The 26325-nt window shown below is 43.3% G+C and overlaps 1 protein-coding gene across 3 annotated transcripts in view; it reads right to left on the bottom strand.

Moving 5' to 3' along the window:
- Positions 1 to 26325, bottom strand: part of SCFD1 (sec1 family domain containing 1) — a 248396-nt gene that overhangs the window by 205835 nt on the left and 16236 nt on the right. For all 3 annotated transcript variants that reach the window (XM_033952477.1, XM_033952475.1, XM_033952476.1), the window contains exons 2-4: positions 21995 to 22065; positions 4863 to 4951; positions 3752 to 3842 (exon numbers count right to left, since the gene is read on the bottom strand). In XM_033952477.1, coding sequence (XP_033808368.1) covers positions 3752 to 3842; positions 4863 to 4951; positions 21995 to 22065 — 251 coding nt within the window. The remainder of the gene's footprint in view (positions 1 to 3751; positions 3843 to 4862; positions 4952 to 21994; positions 22066 to 26325) is intronic.

Here is a 26325-nt window from a genome sequence, read left to right as displayed (position 1 = left end):
AAAAACTCAGAAATGGATCTCTACAGGAAAGAGCCTGTAGCTTCGAAACCCTTCTCACAGATGAAATTGCCACAGAGAATACCATCTTCATGGTCAGATCTTTAAAAGTAGCCTGGATTGGTTTGAACAGAGCCTTCTGAAGCTCCTGAAGGACCAAATTGATACTCCATTCTGGACACAGAAGACGCAAACTTCCAATACCCTTAAAGAATCTCACCACATCCGGGTGCGCTGCCAGCGACCTGATCTGGAAACAGGCCATTACAGCTACCTGTATAGTCCCTCAGCACAGGCAACCTGGAGAAATGCCAAAATCCACAGTAAAGACGCTGACAAAGGGGAAAGTCCTTGTTGAACACACTAAGCCTCAAAAGGTTTTCCAAATCCTAGCATACACCACTGACACTTACAGGTTTCCAAGAGGGTCATAATTACAAGATCCAAATAGCCCTTCCTCCCGAGTCGTGACCACTCAAGAGCCAGGTCATAAAACCAAAGTGGGATGCAGAATATCTGGCAATTCTGCAAGCTGTTAATGGGGCATCCACCAGCATGCAGACGAAGTCTGCAAACCACGGATGGTGCAATGAGTCCAAAGCTGACACCATTGTCCTGTGATGTTGTACAATCCTATGAAGGACCCAATTGATCACGGAGGAAAGCCATAGAGGAGCCCCTCCTCTGGCCACACCTGGAGGAACACAACCAGACCCTCCAAACCATACTGCCATGTCCATCTGAAGAAGTGTGCACCTTTCTGTTGCATCACAATGCCATCAGGTCCAAGACCAGGACTCCCCACTTCCATGTGATACACTGGAACACCTACCAATACAGTTCCCACTATGCTGGGTCTAGTTCTGTCTTGCTAAGGAATCTGCTCTAATATTCAAGACCCCCGCAATGTGAGCTGCCAACAACAATCACCACCACCACAACTTCAGGTGCTGTTCGGCCCACTGGAACAATAATCAAGCTTTAGCTGCCATTTGAGCATTGCAAGTGCCCCCCTGGCGATTGACAAGCCACCGCAGACACATTGTTGGACAGTATTCTGACCCAGCACTCCTCGATCAGACTCTGAAAGCACATAAGAGCTCAGGCCTCCAGCCTGATAGGCTGGCATCTATCACTACCATTACCCACTGGGATGATGCCAGCGGCATCCCCTTTACTAAATTCTTGGAACTTAGTCACCAAGCCATGCTGTCTCTGGCCAAAGACATCCAGCAGAGGCATAGAACATAGTGCTTGCTTAGATACAGGCAACCATCAACTGAGTACTGAATTCTGCAAGGGATGCACGTGTGCCCGGGCCCGTGGAAGAACCTCCTATGTTGCCGCCATCGACCCTAGAACCTGGGCATAGTACCAGGTCATAGGTCTCAGATCCGCAAGCAGTGTCTGGATTTGAGAAGAAAGCATGATCCATTGGCACTCTGGCAAGAAGACCTTTCCCCAAGTTGAGTCAAATACTACTCCCAAGTACTCCAGAGATTGAGATGGCTGCAGTTGACTCTTGGGTAGATAACCACCCAACCCAATGACTGCAAAATGGAGATTATCCAATTGGTGACTGCATGCTCTCCTGGGCCGATGTCACCCTAATCAACCAGTCATCCAGTTGGGGACTGAACTCTTATCCCCTTCTTCCACAGGAAGGTCACTACGACTACTATCACCTTACAAAATGTCCTCGGAGCCATGGCCAAGCCAAAAGGCAGAGACTGGAACTGAAAACAGTGGCACAGCATGGCAAAATGTAGGAAGCGCTGGTGAGGAGACCAGATGGGAATTAGGCCTCCTTGAGATCAAGGGAAATTAGAAATTTTCCTAGATGCATTGCCACAATCAGGGAGCACTGCGTTTCCATTCAAAAACACCTGACCTTAGAGACTGGTTGACATGCTTTAAATCCAGAAACCGCCACCTTTATTGGGCACCATGAAATAAATTGATTATCTGCCTGAACCATGCTCCTCTGGAGGCACTGGAATCACCGCCCCCATTGCCAACAAGGCATGCAACATGTCTAGAACTGCTTTTCACTTACACAGAATGCAACAAGGGAATTCCAAAAATGCCTCGCCAATAGACAAAGCGAGTTTGAGCTTGTAGCTGTCCTGAACAACCTCAAGAACCCGCTGATCTATGGAGATTTTGACCCACGCCTCAACAAATAGGGACAAATGACCTCCTATCCTGACCTTGGAGGACTGAGCTGCAGGACCATCGTTGCGAAGAGTTGGACTGTGGCGCCACTCACATGGACTGAGAAGTGGATCTTTTGGCAGGGCAAAAGGACTGCTGCTGTTTAAAGCGATCTCTCTGAGGTCCCCGATTCTGCCCTGGCTGGTAACATTTCGTGTCTCAGAACCAGGGACTGAACCTGGCGACCTTTCCCTTTTGGGCGATCCTCTGGCAAGCAGTGTGTCTTTGACTCTTTGAAATTCTTAATCTTCACCAGCTCCTCTCCAAAGAGGTGGAAAACTGGAATGCTCTTCAAGAGGCTGTTATAGGGGAAAACACCCTCCAGGGATTCAAGACAAAGTTAGTCAAGTTCCTGCTGAACCAGAACGTATGCAGGTAAGGCTAGACTCAGTTAGGCACTGGTCTTTGACCTAAGGGCCGCCGCAGAAGCAGACTGCTGGGCATGATGGACCACTGGTCTGACCCAGCAGCGGCAATTCTTATGTTCTTATGCCCCTTAAAGGGTAGCTTTGTATAGCTCTGCTTGGACGCCACATCAGCCGCCCAGTGCCGCAGCCAGAGTAGACGGCTTGCCATAACCACCAAGGCTCTAACAAGGTCGCATAGAGAGTCCGCCCAAGTATGCCAGGCTGTGGCGGCTTCCGATGCAGAGTTCAATGCTTGGTGGGCCCATGAAAGACACATCCTCACAGCATTTGAACTGCACATTGCTGCCTGCATTAAAAGAGACACCACCTCAAAGGCAAGCTTCAGGGTCACTTCCAGCTTGCGATCCTGTGCATCTTTGAGTGCAATACCCCCACTTGATGGGGAGAGTGGTTCTTTTGGCAATGGCCATCACCAAAGCATTCACCTTAGGCCATTTTAAGGTATCCAGCTTCATCCCCAGAAGAGCGTAAAGACGAGTCATAGCTCATGTGACTTGCAAATTGGAGTCTGGTGAAGACCACTGTGATAAGACCAGCTCTTGAATAGACTCATGCATAAGAAATGCCCTAGGCAGCCATTTAGTGCCCGCCATTTTGAGATTAGAAGAGGCTGGAGCTGACACTTCTGGATCCTCAATATTAAACACCTCCAGTGCTTTGACTGTAAGCATGGGAAGTTCCTCTTTATGAAACATCTACACCAGTGTAGGGTCATCGGATTCTCCTGCAGGAAGCTCCCCCTCTTCTAACACATTCAGTAGAGAGGCTGACGAGGATAATTTACTTCCCGTTTACTTTGTTTTCTTCATCCTCCCTTTTATACTGGATTAATTAATATGGATTGTGGATTATTGTGTCCTGTTTTTCCTATTTTCCTCTTTCACTTCATGTCGATACAATTGTTAATAAGGCAATTTACTAAAAATAAAATTTAAAATAAGTACTACTCAAATGTGTTAGTAAGTATACCATGGTTTAGTAAATGCCTAAAACTGTTAGACTAAAATGGCTCACTTCAAGAAATACTTTCACAGTTCCAAAAAATTATACATTATAATTAGTTGTTCCTCTCTGCTACTGGCGATTTACATCTTTAAATGACTGTAAATTACCTGGCATATTCTGTCAATGTTTTCTTCTGTTGGCATTACAAAATATACTGCTGGTACATCTGGAATAGCATCTCGATCAGTGTGTAAAAGCCTAGAGGGAAAAAGAACAGAACAAGATTTGTACTGACATCCAACAAGGTTGCGAACAGCTCATCGCTCATAAAAATATAACATAAGAACAGACATACTAGATCATACCAATGGTTCATCTAGCCCAGCGGTCTCAAACTTGCGGCCCGCCAGGTACTATTTTGAGACCCTCAGTATGTTTATCATAATCACAAAAGTAAAATAAAACAGTTTCTTGATCATATGTCTCTTTAGCTATAAATTACAATATTATTAAGACTTAGCCAAAAGGAAAGATTTATAAACTATAAAGAGTTTTTACCTCATGCAAAAATGTCATTTCTTTAATAAGACATTAACTATTTTTTTTCTGAGGCCCTCCAAGTACCTACAAATCCAAAATGTGGCCCTACAAAGGGTTGAGTTTGAGACCACTGATCTAGCCCAGTTATCAACAGTGGCCAATCTAGGTCACAAGTACACAGCAGAAACCCAAAATGAGTAGCAAAATTCCATGCTATTGATCCCGGATAACAGAGATTCTACTATAATAAGTTTGATAATGCCTTACTTTGTATACTGAAATACTTTAAATTTGGGGTTACGTCAAATTTCTTTACATGCGCTATAGATTGCAAAGAATAAAATGGTACAGGTTCTTGCTGGTGTCCCTTGATCAGAGCATATTATACCAGTTCTTAAGAGTTTACATTAGCTTCCCATTCTATGTCATATACAATTTAAAATCAGCAGGTTCTGATTTTATTTTAAAGCTACTTCAAGTATACATAGCTGTAATGTTTACAAATTGATTTTATTTTTTATTTGTTTTTATTTGATTATATTATGTATGTTTGTAATCCACTTAGATACTGAGGGATATAATCTGTAAATAATAAATTAAATTAATTTTGTAGAGTAGACCCATTTTTCCAGCAAGAAACACAACAACCTATCTGGCAAGAATAAATTGCTTGCTGATTTTCCAGAGTTTAGTAATATTTTCATAAATTTACATATACCCATCCCCCATGAGACTTACAGGTGCAAAGTGATGCCCATGTCTCTCAGTTCCTTCACAGATAGCAGTGGCGAGATTATATCTTGGCCAAAGCGGTCATAAATAAGCACCTGAAAAAGAAATAAATCAAAACTAAAACTCCAAGAACAGAAACAGAGAAAATGATGGCAGATGAAGTGAAGCTACTTACCTGGAGCAAGTGTTCTCCAAGGACAGCAGGATTCATAGTCTCACATATGTTTGACATCATTCAATGAAGCCCTTATGTGGGAACCACTCTCTAGCACCTTTATTCAAAACTTCTGAGAGCAATGCACACACCTTTCTGCCATGTAAGTTTATAGCTATAGAATGCAATACAGTTAAGTTTATAGCTACTTGGGATCTAGCTGTTTGGGACCTGGATTGGCCACTGTTGGAAACAGGATTCTGGGCTTGGTGGGCCTTTGGTCTGTCCCAGTATGGCAATTCTTAACACCAAATGGGAGGAGGGACCCATGTGTAAGACAATGTATTCTGCTGTCTTCAAAGAACCTCTGCTACAGGTAAGTAATTTAACTTTCTCTGAAGACAAGCAGGATAGCAGTCTCATAAGACGGACTCCCTGGCTACAAACTGCCTTCAACAAAAAGGGGATATTACATTGATAGCTTCACAAATGGCAAGGCTTACCTTGTCAAACAAATCTGATCAATTTCTTTGACTGGGTGACCGGATAAAGGAGAGCACTAGATTAGTGTAAGCTAGATGTGGTGTATTTAGATTTTAGCAAAGCCTTTGACAATTATACACACAGGCATCTAAGTAAAGGACTGGATTAGGAAGCGGTTGAGTAGAAGGTGACAGAGGGTGTGGTCAATGGAGATTGCTCTGAGGAAAGGGTGTTACCAGTGGTGTGCCTCAAAGTTCAATTCTTGAGCATTTTTTTTTTTTTTTACAGTTTTGTAAGCGATATTGCTGAAGGGCTGTCTGGTAAGATTTGCATCTTTGCAGATGACACCAAAATCTGCAATAGAGTAGACACCCCTGATGGTGTAGATAACATGAAAAAGGACCTAATGAAGCTTGAGGAATAGTCCAAGATTTGGCAGCTAGGATTTAATGTTAAGAAATTCAAGATCATGCATTTAGGCTGCAAAAACTCAAGGAAAAAGTATAGTTTAGGGGGTGAAGAACTTTTGTACATGAAAGAATTTGGATGCGATAGTCATTTGATGATCTTAAGGTGGCCAAACAGGTTGAAAAGGCTATAGTGAAAGCTAGAAGGGTGCATAGGAAAAAGGAGGTATTGATACCCCTGTATAAGACTCTGGCAATACTTCATTTTGAATTCTGGTGAACACACTTTCAAAAAGATAAAACAGGATGGAGTCAGTCCAGAAGCAGGCTACTAAAATGGTCAATGGCATTCAGCATAAGGCCTACGAAGAAGACTTAAAGAACTCAATATGTATACTTTGAACAAAAGTGGGAGAGGGGAGATATGATAGAGATGTTCCGAGCAGGGACCGTTTATAAATGTCAAAATGTACAGCGCTATGTACGCCTTTCAGCACTATATAAGTGATAAATAGTAGTAGTTTAAATACCTACATGGCACAAATGCATATGAGGCAAGTCTCTTTCAACTGAGAGGAACCTCTGAAATCAGGGGATAGTTTCAGAGATAGTGATGGAGATTAAGAGTATCTGAATTCAAGACAACTTGGGACAAGTATGTTGGATTTCTAAGGGAGAGGAAAGGATAGTGGATGGCATGGTTAGGCAGACTAGATAGGCCATACGGTCTTTATCTGCCTTCATTTTTTCTATGTTTATATGTAGAAAACTAATTTTATGGACCTATTTATTTTTTTGAAGGCAGCCTGGAACAGAAAGAAATGGGCCTAGGTGAGTAGAGTTGGAAGACTAACTCCAAATAAAATCTGAAAGACTGTCTGGCCAACCCAAATGGTGCATTGGCATCTTTTTCCAAACAATAATGTGAAGTAAATGTGTGGACTAAAGACTACATTGCAGCTCTGCAATTTATTTTCTACCGACATGAGCCTCCAGAGTCAACCCAGATTGGGTATAATTAAAAGAAATGCAGACTGATAGCCAGTTTGAAAGACTGTATTAGCTGGTGGCAGCCTCAATCCTGTTTTGGCCAAAAGAAACAAAAAGCTGGATGGACTTTCTATGGGCATTAGCCTGCTCCAGATAAAAGGCCAAGACACTCTTGCAGTCTAAAGCACATAATGTACTTTACCTTTCTGTGCATGAGTTTTGGGGAAAAATGTTGGTAGAGCAATTAACAGGTTGAGATGGAATTCCAATACTACCTTAAGAAGAAACTTGAGACACATTCACAGAACTTTGATCAGCTACTAAGGTCTGGCGCTCACTGACCCTATGGGCTGAACTGACTGCCACCAAAAATAAGAGCTTGCAGCTCAGATAGTTCAGGTGAAAGGCCAATAGAGACTCAAAATGAGCTTTCATCAGGTGTGTTAAAATGATGTGAGGTTCCCTGACACTGCACTTAGGTGAATCCTTGAGACCTGGCACTATTGATGTAGAAGGTATTCAAAAGAAGTTTTTATGTACGACAGGAAAAAGGATCTAGGGTTTGCCCTCACACCAAATGCAAACCTCTTCCAGTTAAAATCATAAGACCTTTTAGTGGAAACACTTCTGGAAGCCAAAAGAATCCGAGATACAGTCAAGCTAGTTGAGGGAATACCACTAACCTCTTGTATTGAAGCACTTGAATACAGAAGCTCCCCCCCCCCCTCCAATGAATAAGAACAGAATCCAAGACTAGTCTGCCATGTGATCCTAGTCAGCAGTAGAACTGAGGGACTTTCTTCTTGTACTGAATTAAAAAAAAAAAAAAGTTTACTGAGAAGGTGTCCCACTCTCAAAAGATCTTCTGGGCTACATCCTCACCCAGAAAACCTTGTGAGGTTGTATAATGCAACTCAGCTTGTTCACCAGTTGTGTTTCCCTACCAGGCATGTGATTCTGAGTGACATTTCCTGGGAGATGGCCCACTTCCTTATTTTGACTACTTCCTGACACAGAAGGTATGAACCTATTCCTCCCTGACTGTTGATGTAAAACACTGCAACCAGCTGTCTGAATTAAACTATTCTAATTCAATAACCAATCTCTAAAAGGCTTCAGAGTGTTTCATATTGCTGTTAGCTCTAGGAAGTTTATTTGAGACTTAAGTAAATTATCTTGAATTTTTGTTTGGTCAAGATAATTGTTTAGTGCCTTAGGTCTAAGATGAGATGAAATTCCTTCATCTTCTTTGTGATTAGGATACTTGGAACAAAATTTCTTCCTTCTTTCCTAAAATGGAATGGGTTCTACCACATTGGTCTGTAAGAAGGAAGAGTTCCTTGCTTAATTCCTGCTGCACGCAGTAGGCAATTTGAAGGAATGTTTTCTAAATCCAGATGGTAACCCTCCAAGACAATTTTTGGAATCCAGCAGTCTTGCTGCAAAATTTCACACACACCCCTACCAGCAGGTCATTTGGGATATTTATGGGGACTGAGGCTATGCTCTATTATAGATAGTCAAAATCCTGTTCCTGGTTTTGATTGTAGAGTAGTTGGCTAGTTTTTCTGGGCCTTCAAATGTCTTGTGTGAGAACAAGATCCCTGAGTAATTTGGGAGGAGCAACAACGAGAAATATATCTATGCTTACAAGAGTTACATGGCCCTCAATCCTCCTAAAAGATGAGTTCGGGTTAGAGGTGGGCCTAGAGAGGTTTTTAAGAGTGTCTCAGTACTATCTGGTTAGGGAGGCAGCATCCTATACCTTAAATCCAAAGAGATTCTCTCTGGTTCTTTTCTCAGATGCTCAGGAGCACTCTGAATCAAACTCATAGAAGTACTCAGCTGGTGATAAGACAGTATGACTGACCTCCTGTATCTTACAGACAGTGAATGGGCTTCAAGTATCAGCTTAACCTGTTCCATCCTCAGCACTAATGCCACTGAAGCTGCAACTTTATATCAAACCCAGAAGCTTGTGCAATCCTCAAACTTCCTCAAGAGCTGCTCCTTGAAGGCCATCACTGGGAAAGGCAGAGGATATCACATTCAGAATAGCCACATCCTTCCAAGTTACCAGTGTTGAATTGGAAATTAGACCTTAGGTCTGTGGAGGCTGTCACATCTCTTCCAATGTCCTAGAGAATAAGCAGTCCTCTAGTCGGGGGCACTTCAAGGATACAGGTATTCTCAATGCCTCAATGCTCTTACCCCTGTACTCCAAAGGGACTAAAGGTCTGTACATCCCAGTCTCTTTAATGTCTGATATCTTTGTTCCTCAACGGCAAAGAGGAGAATGACATTCTTCCTCTTCTTCCAGGAGAATCAGAGCATGATCAATCCCAATGGCCTTTATCAACATTCAAAGTCAAAGGTGATTAAGACACTCTTGATGTCAACGTGTCCCAGTGTTTTGTGAAATTCGATGAGCCATGAAGACAAGTGCTTCTAATGTCAAAGTTGATACAACAGACTTATCGGCACTAAAAATACATTTGTACTCTCTCTCTTGATCACAGATTGAAAGGGACCATGATTGGACACCAATAGCACAGTTACTTACCGTAACAGGTGTTATCCAGGGACAGCAGGCAGATATTCTTGACTGATGGGTGACGGCACCGACGGAGCCCCGGTACGGACAATTTTAGAGTGATTGCACTCTAAGAACTTGGAAAGTTCTGGTAGGCCGCACCGCACACGCGCGAGTGCCTTCCCGCCCGACAGAGGCGCGCGGTCCCCAGTTAGGATAAGCCAGCTAAGAAGCCAACCCGGGGAGGTGGGAGGGATGCAAGAATATCTGCCTGCTGTCCCTGGATAACACCTGTTACGGTAAGTAACTGTGCTTTATCCCAGGAAAAGCAGGCAGCATATTCTTGACTGATGGGTGACCTCCAAACTAACAAAAAGAGGGATGGAGGGAAGGTTGGCCATTAGGAAAACAAATTTTGCAAAACAGATTGGCCGAAGTGTTCATCCCGTCTGGAGAATGCATCCAGACAATAATGAGATGTAAAAGTATGAACTGAGGACCAAGTAGCAGCCTTGCAGATTTCCTCAATAGGAGTGGAACGGAGGAAAGCTACAGATGCTGCCATCGCTCGGATTCTATGGGCCGTGACAGAACCTTCCAGTGTCAGTCCGGTCTGAGCATAACAAAATGAAATGCACGCTGCCAGCCAATTAGACAACGTACATTTAGAAACAGGACGTCCCAATTTATTCGGATCAAAGGACAGAAAGAGTTGGGGAACTGATCTGTGGGGTTTCGTACGCTCTAGATAGTAAGCTAGAGCCCTCTTACAATCCAAAGTATGAAGAGCCTGTTCCTCAGAATGAGAGTGAGGTTTCGGAAAGAAGACAGGCAGAACAATGGATTGGTTGAGATGGAATTCAGAGACAACCTTAGGGAGAAACTTTGGATGTGTACGCAGAACCACCTTGTCATGATGAAAGACCGTAAAAGGTGGATCTGCAACTAGTGCATGTAGCTCACTGACCCTCCTGGCAGAGGTAAGAGCAATAAGGAAAAGTACCTTCCAAGTGAGAAACTTGAAAGGAGTGGTAGCCAAAGGTTCAAATGGAGGCTTCATTAAGGCGGAAAGAACCACATTGAGATCCCAGATAACAGGAGGGGCTTTAAGAGGTGGTTTCACATTGAAAAGACCTCGCATGAACCTGGACACCAGGGGATGAGCTGAGAGAAGTTTTCCATGAACCGGCTCATGGAAGGCAGCAATGGCACTGAGATGGACTCTGATGGAAGAAGACTTAAGGCCAGAGTCAGACAAAGAAAGCAAATAATCCAACAATGTCTCCACTGCCAGGGAAGTGGGATCAAGATGGTGAAGAAGACACCAGGAAGAAAACCTTGTCCACTTCTGATGGTAACATTGCAGAGTGGCTGGTTTCCTGGAGGCATCTAGAATGGAACGAATGGGCTGAGACAAAAGAGTATCATGAGAAGTCAGCCCGAGAGATACCAAGCTGTCAGGTGCAGAGACTGGAAGTTGGGATGTAGAAGGGTCTCCTGATGCTGTGCAAGCAGAGAAGGAAACAGTGGAAGAAGAAAAGGTTCCCTGGAACTGAGTTGAAGTAGAAGGGAGAACCAATGTTGCCTGGGCCACCTCGGAGCAATCAGAATCATGGTGGCTCGTTCCCTCTTGAGCTTGAACAAGGTTCTCAACATGAGAGGCAGAGGAGGGAAAGCGTACAGGAACAGATTGGACCAGTCGAGGAGAAATGCATCCGCTGCCAGACGGTGAGGAGAGTAGAGTCTGGAGCAGAAGAGGGGCAGCTGATGATTGTGAGGAGCTGCAAAGAGGTCTATCTGAGGAGTGCCCCATTGAGCGAAGATGGATTGTAGAGTGAAAGGATCGAGTGTCCACTCGTGAGGCTGGAGAATTCTGCTGAGCTTGTCCGCTAAGGAATTCTTTTCTCCCTGAATGTAGATAGCTTTCAGGAATAGATGGTGATTTATGGCCCAAGTCCAGATCTTCTGGGCTTCCTGGCACAAGAGGCGAGAGCCCGTCCCACCCTGCTTGTTGATGTAGTACATCGCAACTTGATTGTCTGTGCACAGCAGGAGAACTTGAGGGAAGAGAAGATGTTGGAATGCCTTGAGGGTATAAAACATCGCTCTGAGTTCCAGGAAATTGATGTGATGCTTCTTTTCCTGGGCTGTCCAAAGGCCTTGAGTTTGGAACTCGTTCAAATGAGCTCCCCAGGCATAAGGGGAGGCGTCGGTGGTGATGACTAGTTGATGAGGAGGTAGATGGAGCAGAAGACCTCTGGATAGATTTGAGGATATCAACCACCATTGTAGAGACTGACGAAGAGATGATGTGACAGATATGTGACGCGAGCAAGGATCCATCGCTTGGGACCACTGGGTAGCTAGGGTCCATTGAGGAGTGCGCAGGTGAAGACGTGCGAAGGGTGTGACATGAACTGTGGAGGCCATGTGACTCAAGAGTATCATCATTTGCTTGGCAGAGATGGAAAGTTGTAGAAGCACCTGCTGACACAGAGATTGAAGCGTTTGAAGACGGTTGGATGGCAGGAACGCTCTCATGAGGACTGTGTCCAAGACAGCTCCGATGAATTGAAGTCTCTGAGTGGGGATGAGATGAGATTTGGGTAGATTGATCTCGAACCCCAGAAGTTGAAGAAACATGATGGTTTGGATGGTGGCCAGGAGAACAGTCTGAGATGAATTGGTCTTGATTAACCAGTCGTCCAGGTAAGGAAAAACCTGAAGGTGGTGAGATCGTAGAAAGGCAGCCACCACAATCAGACATTTGGTGAACACTCTTGGAGAGGAGGCAAGACCGAAGGGCAGCACCTTGTATTGGTAATGACAACGATTGATCATGAAGCGTAGGTACTGTCTGGAGGCCAGATTGACCGGTATATGCTTCTTTGAGATCGAGTGAACATAGCCAGTCGCCTTGATTGAGAAGAGGGTAAAGAGTGGCCAGAGAAAGCATTTTGAATTTCTCCTTGACCAAGCATTTGTTTAGATCGCGAAGATCTAGAATGGGTCTTAGATCTCCTGTCTTTTTGGGGACTAGAAAATAACGGGAGTAGAATCCCTGCCCTCTCTGATCTAGAGGAACTTCCTCTATAGCGTTCAGAAGGAGGAGGGATTGAACCTCTTGAAGAAGGAGGGAAGACCGAGGAGTGTTGAAAGCAGACTCTCTTGGCAGACTTTGGGCAGGAGGTGTCTGAAAGTTGAGAGAGTAGCCGTGGCGGATGATGTTGAGGACCCACAGGTCCGAGGTGATGATTTCCCAACGGCTTATGAAATGTATAAGGCGTCCTCCTATGGGCTGTGGAAGATGAGTAGAAGGAGGAAGATTGGCTATGTCCCGGAGAACCAAGTCAAAAGGGCTGAGTTGACTTTTGAGAAGGAGGAGGTTTCACTTGCTGTTGCTGCTGGGCAGGTCGAGCAGGTTGCCTCTGTTGCTGCCTCTTGACACCTGGGTTGTTGCTGTGTTTGAGGTAAGGGACGAGCCACAAACCTTCGTTGGTAGGCCGATTGTTGACGAAAAGGCCTAGAAGTTGGGGTCTTCTTCTTTGTCTTAAGGAGAGTATCCCATCGAGTCTCATGAGCTGAAAGTTTCTGAGTAGTAGAGTCCATGGAATCTCCGAACAGCTCATCCCCTAAGCAAGGTGCATTGGCCAGTCGATCTTGGTGATTGACATCGAGTTCGGACACTCTGAGCCAGGCCAGTCGTCGCATAGCCACTGACATAGCCGTGGCTCTAGAGGTCAGCTCAAAAGTGTCATAGATTGATCTGACCATGAACTTGCGCAGTTGCAAGAGCGATGAAGAAGTTTGGCGAAAGGCTGATTTCTTACGGTCAGGGAGATATTTCTCAAAAGATGACAAACTTTGAATAAGATGCTTAAGATAAAAGGAAAAATGGAAAGCATAGTTTCCTGACCTGTTCGCTAGCATTGCATTTTGATACAGCCTTTTGCCAAACTTATCCATGGCCTTACCTTCCCTGCCAGGAAGGACGGAAGCATATACACTAGCCCCCGTGGATTTCTTTAAAGTAGACTCTACTAATAAAGACTCATGGGGGAGTTGAGGCTTGTCAAAGCCTGAAATTGGTATAACCTTATATAAGGAGTCCAGTTTACGGGGAGCTCCTGGAATGGTCAAGGGTGTCTCTAGATTTTTGTAAAATGTCTCTCTTAAAATGTCATGGAGAGGCAACTTGAGAAATTCCCTTGGAGGCTGGTCAAAGTCAAGAGCATCTAAAAATGCCTTGGATTTTTTGGATTCAGCCTCCAAGGGAATAGATAAAGAGTCACACATCTCTTTAAGAAAAGAGGTGAAAGAAATTGCATCAGGTTTGGAAGATGGATCAAAACCAGAAGGATCCTCGTCCCCTGATGAACACTCTCCCTCAGAGAGGAAAGGCTCTTCTGAATCACCCCACAGATCAGGGTCCCTCACCTGAAAACTGCGGTCTCGTGACTCCGGTGTGGAGGGTTCTAGGTGCCGAGTTTTATGAGTCGACTTACCAGACCTCTGTGAACCGGTACCGGGAGATGTTAAGGGTTGTGCCGGTGCCGATGTTTGAACAGCCTGGTGTCTCGGTTCCGGTGCCAAGACTGGCATTGATACCGAAGAAGTGATGTGCCCCGGTACCGACAAAGTGGATGCCGACAAAGGGGGCTGCTGCACCGTCGGTACCGGCGGCTCAGACCGGACCGGGACTGGAAGGCTCGGAGTCAAAAGAGCAGGGAGTAGCTGTTGGAGTTGTTCCTTTAGCTGGACCTGCAGGACTGCGGCAATGTGCTCGTCCAATGAAGGCACCGGTACCGCTTTTTTCTTCTGCGGTACCTTGGATGCCGCTCTATACTCCGAAGAGGAACCCGATGTCGAGGGGCTCACCTCAATCGGAGCGGAGCGCTTCCGTGGGCGCCTCGTGGTCGGCAGGATTGGACTCGCTGCTACTGAGACCGGAGGACGCTCCAACGGGGAAGGCTTCTTAGCCGGCTTACCTGCGGGGTGCGACGCTGGCGCGGTGTCGACGAAGTAGGTGCCGACTGAGATGGAGCCGACGTCGGTGCCGGTGGTGTGGAATCAGACATCTCGGCGCCGAACAATAACTGCTGCTGTATCTGGCGGTTTTTAAGTGTTCTCTTCTTTAAAGTCGCACAGCGGGAGCAGGTAGACGCTCGATGGTCAGGACCAAGACACTGCAGACACCAATTGTGTGGGTCTGTCAGTGAAATTGGTCAAGCGCACCGCTGGCACTTTTTAAACCCGGGTTGAGGGGGCATGAAAGTGAATATGGCTTCTGCCAAATCGAAGGCCGAGGCCTCGAGCCGGGGCTAACCGAAAACTGAAGAAAAAAATTAAGTTTTTTTTTTTTAAAGAAAAGAAACAACGGAAATAAAATTTCCAAAAAGGTTTACGCGAGCGGGAAGGCGATATTAAGTAGAAAAAAGAACTTTTAACAGCCGTTGAAAGAAACGCGTCTTCTTAGCTCCGCAGAAACTAAGAAACTGGGGACCGCGTGCCTCTGTCGGGCGGGAAGGCACTCGCGCATGCGCGGTGCGGCCTACCAGAACTTTCCAAGTTCTTAGAGTGCAATCACTCTAAAATTGTCCGTACCGGGGCTCCGTCGGTGCCGTCACCCATCAGTCAAGAATATGCTGCCTGCTTGTCCTGGGATAATAGGAGTATCCATCATGGATATAGTCTTGCTGCAATGAAAACATTTCTTAAAACTACTGTGAATATTTATTGGGCATATCCAGACAAATAGCTGCAGTGAACTATAATGACTCAATGATGAAAAGTACTCCACAGGGTACCCTAAGCCTACCAGAACCAAGAGAAGGTCAATGGTAAAGAAAGGAAATTTTAAAACAGAACTAAGGCAAATAGTGGGGGAAAAAATCTGCACAAAAATGACAGAATTTATGAGCGAGTCAATAATTAAAGACATGGCAAAAATATGAAAAAGCTGATTTTGATGTCAGCTGAAGGGAAGCACCAAAACAGTGTGTCCGCTATGCTCCATGAAAAAAAGATAACTGGATAGGTCCTGTGCAACAGTGGCAGATGGAAAAACATGTGTATTAATGGTGCACCACTTCAAAACTCTAAGGAAAGAAGATGGAGAATAGTTCCCATACAAGTTTTGCTGGATGACAATACTCATAATGAGATTATGTTAGCCTGCCTGCTTTTGGAGAAATACTAAATGGTCTGCCCCTCTATACCAACTAAGTTCTACAATCCTTTCCTCTCCCTTAAAAGATCCTATCTAAATGCTTTCATGAATTCAGATACAATTTTTATCTCTACCACCTCTTCTAGGAGGTCATTCCACCATTTATATTAAAAAAGTATTTTCTTAGATTACTCCCGAGTCTATCCCCTTTCATCTTTATTCTAAGTCCTCTCATTTCAAAGCTTCTTTTCAGTTGAAAAAGGCCCATCTCCAGTGCATGCAAGCCCCAAAATATTAAAAAAAAATCTATCTCCAGGATTAGCTCTATCATTCAGCGACTGTGTTTTGCACATTGCCCCGCTGTACTGCTCCTTCATACTTATTCAAATAAGGTCCTGCATCCCTCTGCATTACCCATGAGCTGACCCCTTTCCCATCTTTCTTTCAAAGTATACATATGATCACATAAGAAACTTTTCCCCAACACAGAAAAATTAGTGGAAAATAACTCATATTTTCTCGTATATAAAGAGAAATTTCTACAGATTAAACAATTATGCAACAACCTTGACAATATTGCCAGGGTAGTAAAGTAACATAAAAAAAAAAGCATAAAAGCATATAAATTAAAATACAGTAAACACTTTAAATCCCCTGCGAGTTCACAATGCTACTTTTCAGGGAAAGTCAGACTATTTTTTTTTCATCCTCCAGGCATACGATCTGAGGTTCAAGAATTCTTATGATTTTTTTTTTTTTTACACTTTGTGTCTCAATTTAAATGCTGCTTACTGGTAGGTGATACAATTTACACTTAAAAAACCTAAGATTTTGTGGAGGTTTTTTAAATTCTTTAGGTTTTAGATCCTCAGCACTTCAAAGTCTCATCATAGATATTTGGCTTATTATATGGTTTCTCATTTAGAGAGCAACATGGGAATGGGAGGAATGGGAATCCCACAGGGATCCCCTCCAGTTGGGGGGATCCAGCAGATTCTGGAGTGATTAGTTCGGGGTTCCCACGGGTGTGCTACCTTCCTTCAGGTCCAGCTGCACTTGTTCTCATCAGGTCACCGGTAGCGTTCCTTCCTACACAGGGCCGATGGCTAATCCCGAAGCCTTTCCTCACATATGCTTTGAATTAGAGGGAAGCCCTTCATCTGACGCAAAATGCCCTTCTTACTAAGGGGCCCTTTTACTAAGCTGCAGCAAGCACTAACACATGTTTATGAAAGGTTAAAAGTCCATTACCATGGGATTCGCTCAGGTGTCCCACAGCAGTTTTCAGATCTTGTGTGCTTACCACATGCTACAAAATAGTTTTTAGTTTAATACTGGGACCTGTTTAGAGGCAGAGAATGGGCATGCCCAGCGCTAATCGGCTAGCAAAGCTACATCACCACATGCTAATCAATTAGCACATGGTTAACATGGAAGCCCTTACCACCTACAAAATAGGTGTCAATAAGTGCTCCTATTCTAATGGCTACACACTAATTGGGAAATTAGTGCATGGCCATTAATTGTGGAAAGAAAATATATATCCATTTTACAGCTATGCTAAAAGTAGCCCCAGTATGCAGAAAACCTATGCGCTATAGTGCAGGACACTTTTTAGCACAGCTTAGTAAAAGGGCCCCTAGATAATTTAAATTCTTTAACCATCTTAATTTCTGGTATGTCTGACTACCAGAGAAGAATAGTAGGCTTTCCTAGAGATAGGTAATTGTTTTTTTAATAAAGTGTCACAGGTAAGTTGAGAAGCAAAAAGAAAACTGCAGACTAGTATGTACAAGATGCAGGCTATGTTTATTATATCAAATATTTAATGCAATTAAATGTTACCACCTTACTACAAGCCAAGAGGCCCGACATGGTCCGTGTTTCGGAGAACACGCCTTCTTCAGGGGTCCATGGTTGACAAGGTTTGTAAAAAACCGCAATAAAATGGTATAACCTTATCCTGGTACATTATGGGAACTGCATCACAGATTTCAATGGATAGAATCAAGGACTGCAAATACTACACTGCTTTGGGACAATTCATAACCAAAAGAACACATCATACTATAAATGTAGGAGATGAAGGATATTCCCCCAAAGTACGACATCTCGTAGTCTAAGATTCTGAAATACAATTAGACATCTTCATGCTATAAGTATGACAGGATGAAAAACTTTCAAACTAATTCAGAACTTTGCCCAAAATGCTTATTTCACTTTATTCTTCTTAGTAAATCTTTTATTTATAATCCGCCTTGTACAAGGAGAAGTACATCAACACATTCATAAATATACATAAATAACATTTCAATCATTTTACTAAAATTAAAATTAACAGCACCAGATTACATAACAGACTGACGTAACATTATCACCACCAGATAACCCTCCCATCTCAAAAGGATCAGCTCAACGAACAAACCATGAAATAGTCATAGAAAAGCTGATAAAGTCATACTGTATATTTCATACAAAACAGATGACGTTTTAACAATTTCTTAAAGGCTTGCAAACTTTTTTTGTTGCTTAATGAAAGATGGAAGCTTATTCCACTCTTCTGGACCACAGCATGCCATCCCCATGACAGAAGTTACGTAATTTCAGAGAGGAATTAACTCAGTAAAGTTTCAGTACTGAAAACTTGACTAGGTGTTTTGAGGAATATTGTGTAAATATAAATATTCAGGTAGTTATGCCACTAAACTCTCCACTCTTTTTATAAAAATGGGATTAACAACAATGGACCTATAAATGAATTTGTCCATTGTCTAAAGAGAAGTTTTTAAGGTTAGGAATTAATAAAATATCCCATGCCTTGGAAGGACATTGTCCATGCTCAAATAATCCTACAAAAACCATGTAAAAAGCTGTAAATAAGTATGACAGGCAGGCATCTAGTCCACAAGCAGAAGAAAATCTTACTAATAAACAAAGCACATCTGATGGTTGAAACAAATTAAAGCTTTACCACAGTTATCAGCAGGAACACCCCGATCGTCAGGATTTTTGTTAAAAACCCCAAAACAGTATTCTCTAAATTGCTACTGTATTTAACCACCACTTTGTGTTCTGAGATTTATTATTGTGTCTCTGGAGTACGTAGCTAACTCATGAGCCGTTGGTATAGACAAAAAGTAGGAATTGGGGAAAAAATAAAGTCTTTAGTCTGGCAAATATGTTCTACTATTTTAATTAACTTCTTCCTTGTTATCAGAAGCAGATGAATACAGAGACGAGACGAGTGGATTATGACCATCCATCAACAGGCGGAGATAGAGAACACAAAGGCTGAGCTCTGTCATATATAGAGGATGGTAAGCTTCCTGGTAAGCCAGTATTCTCTATCTCCCAGATGGTCTCTCATAAGCTCCTGGTCTTCATGCTACTTTGCTTCTGTTCTGAGTTTCTCAGTTCAGTAAGGCTGGGGGTGTTTAGGCTAAGCGGTGCCTACTTTAAGGGGTACATCTGGTGGTGCCAGATCCCTTCTCCATCCCATCCTCCTTCCATGCCGCTGCCCCATTCTCCCTCCTCACCAAAAAAGGGCTTTTTTTTTTGCATCATCTAAATGCTTGCGGCCACAGTTTGGAGGGAGCTGGATTAGTTCTGAGCCACTGCTTCAAGTCGGTCAGCCCTTTTCAGTGGCGAGTACACCTATAAGTTTATTTTTCTTTCTATCTCAGCTAGGACTATGAAGTGCTGCTGGCTCACTGGGACGCGAAAAGCATTGGCAAGGCAGAATCTGGGATATCCCTCAGGATCAGAGCTTTCAGATATGGCATTGCTGGTGGTGGGGCCATTGCATTCCTGCAGAGCACAGTTTTATAACTCAGTCACTGGCACCTGTGGCCATTTTGAAACCTGTGTTTCAAGCTCTGAGAGTGAGAGGTCTCCCTGCTGTTTTATCAGTCAGCTAATTTCAGTGCCTGTGCCTCTTTCTCCCATTGACTTGAACACTTCTGCCTTTGTGCTACGAGGGTTTCTCTCAGGCATTTTTTAAGGTCTCCCCCTCCAAGGAGATGCTTGGTTCTCTGTTCTTGAGCCAATGTGTTTGCTATTCATTTCCACAGCCTCTTGGCATTTCTGTCAGCTGGTGTTTCTGCATCTAATTATGCTGCCTAATGCAACTAGAGACCTTTATAATAATAAAACTCCCTAAAAGGAGGGTGGTTTAATTGAGAAATTGGGGGGGGGGGGAGTGGTGAAGTTGATCACAGTGAGTTTTAAAAGCAGATTTGCTTTCTGTCTGTTCTGTGATGGAAAATAAGAGTGATTTGAGTGTGATTTCTGCCACTGCATCACTGTTATCAATTTTAAAAGTCCTCTCCCCCACCCCCCCCCGAGGTCAGTTACTTGTTGAGCTGTTTTGGAGAATAAGCTGGACTTCTCTTGTAGGAAATAGCTGAACTAATTTTTAAACCCTGCTAGCTAACCACTCTCACTACATTCTGCAGCAATAAATTCTAGAGTTTGAGTGAAGAAATATTTCCTTCAGTTTGTTTTAAATCTACAACTTAGTAGTTTCATTGCATGCCCCCTAGTCCTAGTATTTTTGGAAATAGTAAGCAAGTGATTCACATCTACTCATTCCACTCCACTCAGTATTTTATAGACCTTTATCATATTTCCCCTGAGCTCCAGGCTAAAGAGCCCTAGCCACTTTAGCCTTTCCTCATAGAGAAGTCATCCCATCCCTTTTATAATTTTGGTTGCCCTTCTCTGTACCTTTTCTAATTCTGCTATATCTTTTTTGAGATGAGGTGACCAGATCTGCATACAGTGGTTGAGGTGCGGTCGCACCATATAGCAGTGTCTCTCAAACTATTTTTGCTCTGGCACACTAAACGGAACAAATGTTTTTCGCGGCACATTGCAAAACCAACAAAAATTAAAATTTGAGAGTTATTTAAAGTTCTTTAAGCTACATATGGGTAATTGTAACAATGGTGAAACTGAAGTAGTTAGAATTGCTTGTTTTCAAGTGCAAATTAACTCAAAACGCAGCTTGATAGTCGACAAGCAAACACGCATTTCATCATCCACACACATTTCATCATCCACAAGTTTGCAAAGATAAGAAGATCCAAATAGTAATAAAGCCTTGATTGCTTTGTTGCTCAAGTTAGGATAACTACTGCATAAAATATAAAAAATAAAAATTACTTGCCATTAGTTTTCAAGGACAAATCATGTTTGTCTGGGTGGTTGTATCCTTATGCATACAGATACAGGCAGTTCCCGAATTAGACGCCCAACTTAAGTACAACTTAAACATAAGAACGCAGTCATGGCTTCATTTGATTTCACGGAGCAGTATTTCCAGTGGCATAGATTCCTATACTTCTCCTGCAGCAGAGTCAGGAATGATGCATGGCCACATTAAGAACAGTGTGTGGTTGTGCATGCTGAACCTTAGAGGGAACACTGGCTGGGGACAGTTGGCCCCTTTATCAACTGGGAGTAGGGGTAATCAGCAAGAATCTTAAAATCTACAAGTTCTGAGTTACATACAAATCCAACTTACGAACAGCTTTAAAAATGTCAGCTGTTCTTAACCCAAGGACTGCCTATACTCATAACATTTTGACAGACTCTTGTATATGCAACATACATGCTATCTATTCTAGCCTATACTTATGAAGGGAAATTTTAAAAATAAAGTAAAATTCTGGAATCTCTTCAGGGCACACCACTGTGCCATGGCACACAGTTTGAGAGACACTGCCACAGAGTGATACAAAGGCATAACATTTTCATCTTTGTTTTCCATTCCTTTTCTGATAATTCCTAACATTCTATTTGCTTTCTTAGCTGCCACCCCTCATTGATGACACCTAGATCCTTTTCCTGGACGGCAACTCCTAACATAGAAACCTGCATCATATAACTATAGTTTGGGTTCCTCTTTCCCACATGCATCATTTTGCACTTGTTCACGTTAAACATCATTTGCCTTTTTGACACTCAAGACTTTCCAGTCTCACACTACAGCACTAACAGCTTTAACTACCCTCGACTGGTTCTGCCTGATGCTACAAAGGGGTTCCTCCTCCTCTACCCACTCTGCCAATAACATAGGTCCAAGGTCTTCCCTTACTCCTCTTACCAAACAGATCTTGTCTCCCACTGGTAATTATTTTTAGCTACCTCTAAAACATTGGAGTCTGATCCACTCATGGTGAGATTAGATCCAATTAAAGATTTCCATTTATCATTGAAGCAAAAATAGCGTGTAACTAAACCTGTTTCTAGGTCATCTTAAAAAAAATAAAAACAACAATTAATTTTTTATGGAGATTGTCAGAACATTAACACTCTATAAAATCAGTTAATATTTCCATCATGGGCTCATGATTTCAAAGTATGTCTTAAAATTAGCAATATTATTATTAAACCTCTTACCTTCCATACTGGTTCTCCTGTGCCAGTTTTAACTGGAGGCACATTGAAATTCAACATACGTTTCAATGCAACTGAAAAATATATTAAAAAAAAAAAGTATCATTATACATTATATCAGCATTTCCACAGCAGTGGTTTCCACATCTATCCTATTGATCTCACAGCCAGCCTTGTTTCAGAATACCCACTATAAATAATCATGAGCTTTGCATGCATTGAAAAATTAATATCCAGACTTGTTATATACATAATCACTTTGCATATCTTAAATGTCTAATTGGTTGTGGATATAGGATAGGCTATAGGATAGGTTTGGGAACTGTTGTTCCATAAATAGGTATTACTACTATTACTACATCATTTTTATAGCACTGAAAGGCATATGCAGCACTATACATTTGGAGAGGAGCCAGCTTTATATTGGTTGTGGTGGAAGAAGTGTGAAAATTTCTGGACAATGCAATACTCCCCTGAAGTAGCCTTTTAGGAGAAACAGAAAGACTTTTCTGTTGGGACACGAACTGAGGAATCTTTAGAACCATCTTGTTTTTTCAGATGAGTGAACGTTTTTTTCTCTTATTGTTGTTACTATTTTCATGCCTCTACAACTATTTACACCTGTGAAGTTGAGCTGTTGCCCTCGTTAAATTTTTGGTTAGCTTGGTTCCGGTTCACACTGAAAAATAGATTGTTAATACTGTTGACTTTGCTCATACAGAAAAAGTTTGAAAAAGAAAAATAGTTTTTGAAAAAACGTATGAATGAGAATTATTTAAATGTACACGGAGTTTTTTTATGAACCCGTGATGATGTGAGTTGGCTCAGGCACTTGTGTAGTCCTGGCCTCTCACAATTGAGGTTCATTTTTCTCCGTTGTCTTATATATATATATCATTTTTCATATGTTGCCTTTTTTATGGTGTGTAGTCACAAGGTCTTTGTTAATGTGGTGTGAATGATGTCCAGCTACTAAAATCTGATTTCAATACGTCCTTGTATACATTTTGCACTATACATTTAAACATGTAATAGACGGTCCCTGGTTAGAAGAGCTTACAATCTAATTTGGACACACAGGGCATAAAGGAGTTGAGGAACCACTTGAAGATTGAATGATAGGATGGATAAAAGTAATTATAGGGTGACTGGGAGTTAGGAGTTGAAAGCAGCCTTGAAAAGGTGGGCTTTTAGCTTGGATTTGAATACCGATAGAAGAGGAGCTTGACATAATGACTGAGGCAATCTGTTCATGCATACAGTGCAGCAAGATAGAAAGGACGGAGTCTGGAGTTGGCAGTGGAGGAGAAAGGTATGGATAGGAGACTTGCCCAATGAACTGAGTTCACGGAGGGGAACATAGGAGATGTGTAGAGAGATACTGAAGTAATCTTATTGTACAAATTTCCCATAAACTGTCTCAAAGGAATAGTTGCACAAAACAATGGTCTGTACAATATCAGCAAATGTGTAATGAGACCTTTACCAGTTACTCTAAAACAGAGGTGTCAAAGTCCCTCTTCGAGGACTGCAATCCAGTCGGGTTTTCAGGATTTCCCCAATGAATATGCATGAGATCTATTAGTATACAATGAAAGTAGTGCATGCAAATAGATCTCATGCATATTCATTGGGGAAATCCTGAAAACCTGACTGGATTGCAGCCCTTGACACCCCTGCTCTAAATCAAAACCTTGTAACAGTATAACAAAGGAAGCACTGATGAAATAGAAATGTACAAAATGAGCAAATCTTTTTTTTTTTTTAATATCTTTATTCATTTTGAAGCCAAAAACAAGTACAAACATATTATACAATCATATTACACTATAATAGCACCTAAATTCAATCAAAATTGTAATCTATGACAAATAAATATATCACCCCCCCATCTTCATATTCAAAAATTGCACTCAAATTAAAGATTAAAAATACTTTCCAACCCACCCACCCTGGACGTGCATGATCAAGGGCAAATGAGCAATTCTATAAACTGGGCAACAACATTTATTCACCCATTTGTGGAAATGTTTCGAATACTAGCATATACATGAGTAGGTATGCACTCACTCATGCATATGCCTTCATGTCACTATAAATACATGACCATTTTGCATCGCCCATACATAAAAGATGGTGCACACAAGGGTGAAGCATGAACAAATACATTTACACATATAATATACAGAATACTATAAGTTATCTGCATCTCTGTCACATTTATCTCTATGATTTAAGCAAATGAATGCACCTACACTTCTCCCTCTGTATAGCACAGTTACTTACCGTAACAGGTGTTATCCAGGGACAGCAGGCATATATTCTCACATGTGGGTGACGTCATCTACGGAGCCCCGGCGCGGACAGCTTTTCAAGCAAACTTGATTAAAGTTTCAAGTTTGCACACTGCACCACGCATGTGCGTGCCTTCTCGCCCACTAGAGGGCGCATCCCACCTCGTGGTCCTCAGTTCCATAACTAGCGAGGAAGCCATCCCCGGGGAGGCGGGCGGGTTGTGAGAATATATGCCTGCTGTCCCTGGATAACACCTGTTACGGTAAGTAACTGTGCTTTATCCCAGGACAAGCAGGCATGATATTCTCACATGTGGGTGACCTCCAAGCTAACCAAAAAAGGGCAGGTGGGAGGATGGCAATTTAGGAAAACAGATTTTGCAATACTGACTGGCCCAACCGGCCGTCACTTCTGGATAAAGTGTCCAGACAGTAATGAGAGGTGAATGTATGAACCGAAGACCAAGTGGCAGCCTTACATATGTCCTCCATCGGAGTGGATCGGAGGAAAGCTATCGAAGCTGCCATCGCTCGGACCTTGTGCCCCGTGACTCGACCCGGGGGAGGAAGGCCAGCCTGAGCGTAGCAAAAGGAAATGCAAGCGGCCAACCAGTTAGACAGAGTGCGCTTGGAAACTGGATGCCCTAATCGATTGGGATCGAAGGACAAAAACAATTGAGGAACCTTCCGATGAGGCCTGGTGCGTTGAAGATAGAATGCCAACGCCCTCTTACAGTCAAGCGTGTGAAGCGCCGTCTCGCCAGGATGGGAGTGGGGCTTCGGGAAGAACACAGGAAGGACAATGGACTGATTGAGGTGGAAGTCAGAAACAACTTTAGGTAAAAACTTAGGATGGGTGCGGAGAACCACCTTGTCGTGATGGAAGACAGTGAAAGGGGGGTCCGCAACCAAGGCTTGCAACTCCCCGATCCGCCTGGCGGAGGTGAGGGCAATTAGAAACACCGCCTTCCAAGTCAGAAATTTCAAGAGGGACTTGTTGAGTGGCTCAAACGGGGGTTTCATCAGTTGAGCCAGAACCACATTCAAATTCCACACGACAGACGGAGGCTTAAGAGGGGGACAAACCCTGAGTAACCCTTTCATGAAGCGTGTCACCAAGGGATGGACTGACAGAGGGCGTCCCTCCAGAGGTTGGTGGAAAGCAGAAATCGCGCTGAGATGAACCCGCACCGAAGTGGTTTTCAGGCCGGAGCGCGACAAATGAAACAAATATTCTAAAACCGAGGATACCGGAACTGATACCGGATCCAGGTGAAAAGACGAGCACCAGGTGGAAAACCTGGTCCATTTCTGCGCATAGCAAAGCCTCGTCGAGATCTTGCGGGAGGCTTCCAACACCTCCTTCACCGATTGAGACAGGTCCGGAGGAGTCAGGGAACAAGAAACCAGGCTGTCAGGTGCAATGACTGCAGATTGGGATGTAACATGGATCCTTGACTCTGAGACAGCAGAGAAGGAGAGACAGGCAGGGGGAGAGGCTCTCTGGCACTGAGCTGGAGCAGCAGGGAGAACCAGTGCTGACGCGGCCACCGAGGTGCTATGAGAATCATCGTGGCCGTGGACGATTTTAGGTGTACCAACGTTCGCATGATCAGAGGGAACGGAGGGAATGCATACAGGAACCTCCCTTCCCAGTCGAGTAGGAAGGCATCCGCTTCCAGACGGTCCTGCGAGTACATCCGAGAACAATATAGTGGTAGTTTGTGTGTCTCCGGAGAGGCAAACAGATCCACCTGTGGCGTTCCCCAGCGAGCGAAGACCTCGCGTAGAACTGCTGAGTGTAGAGTCCACTCGTGCGGTTGCAGAAGTCGACTGAGTTTGTCCGCCAGGCAATTCCGTTCTCCTTGGATGTAGACCGCCCGGAGGAAGATGTTCCGGGAGGCCGCCCACTCCCAGAGGCGAAGAGCTTCGGCGCAGAGGGGCCATGACCCCGTTCCTCCCTGCTTGTTCACATAATACATTGCCACCTGATTGTCCGTGCGGACGAGGACCACCTGGTCCTGCAATATGTGAACGAAG

Source organism: Geotrypetes seraphini, chromosome 7, assembly GCF_902459505.1.
Source record: "Geotrypetes seraphini chromosome 7, aGeoSer1.1, whole genome shotgun sequence".
Lineage (NCBI taxonomy): Eukaryota > Metazoa > Chordata > Amphibia > Gymnophiona > Dermophiidae > Geotrypetes > Geotrypetes seraphini.
The sequence above is the reverse complement of the archived record's forward strand: the minus strand, read 5'-3'. Positions and strand labels throughout refer to the sequence as shown.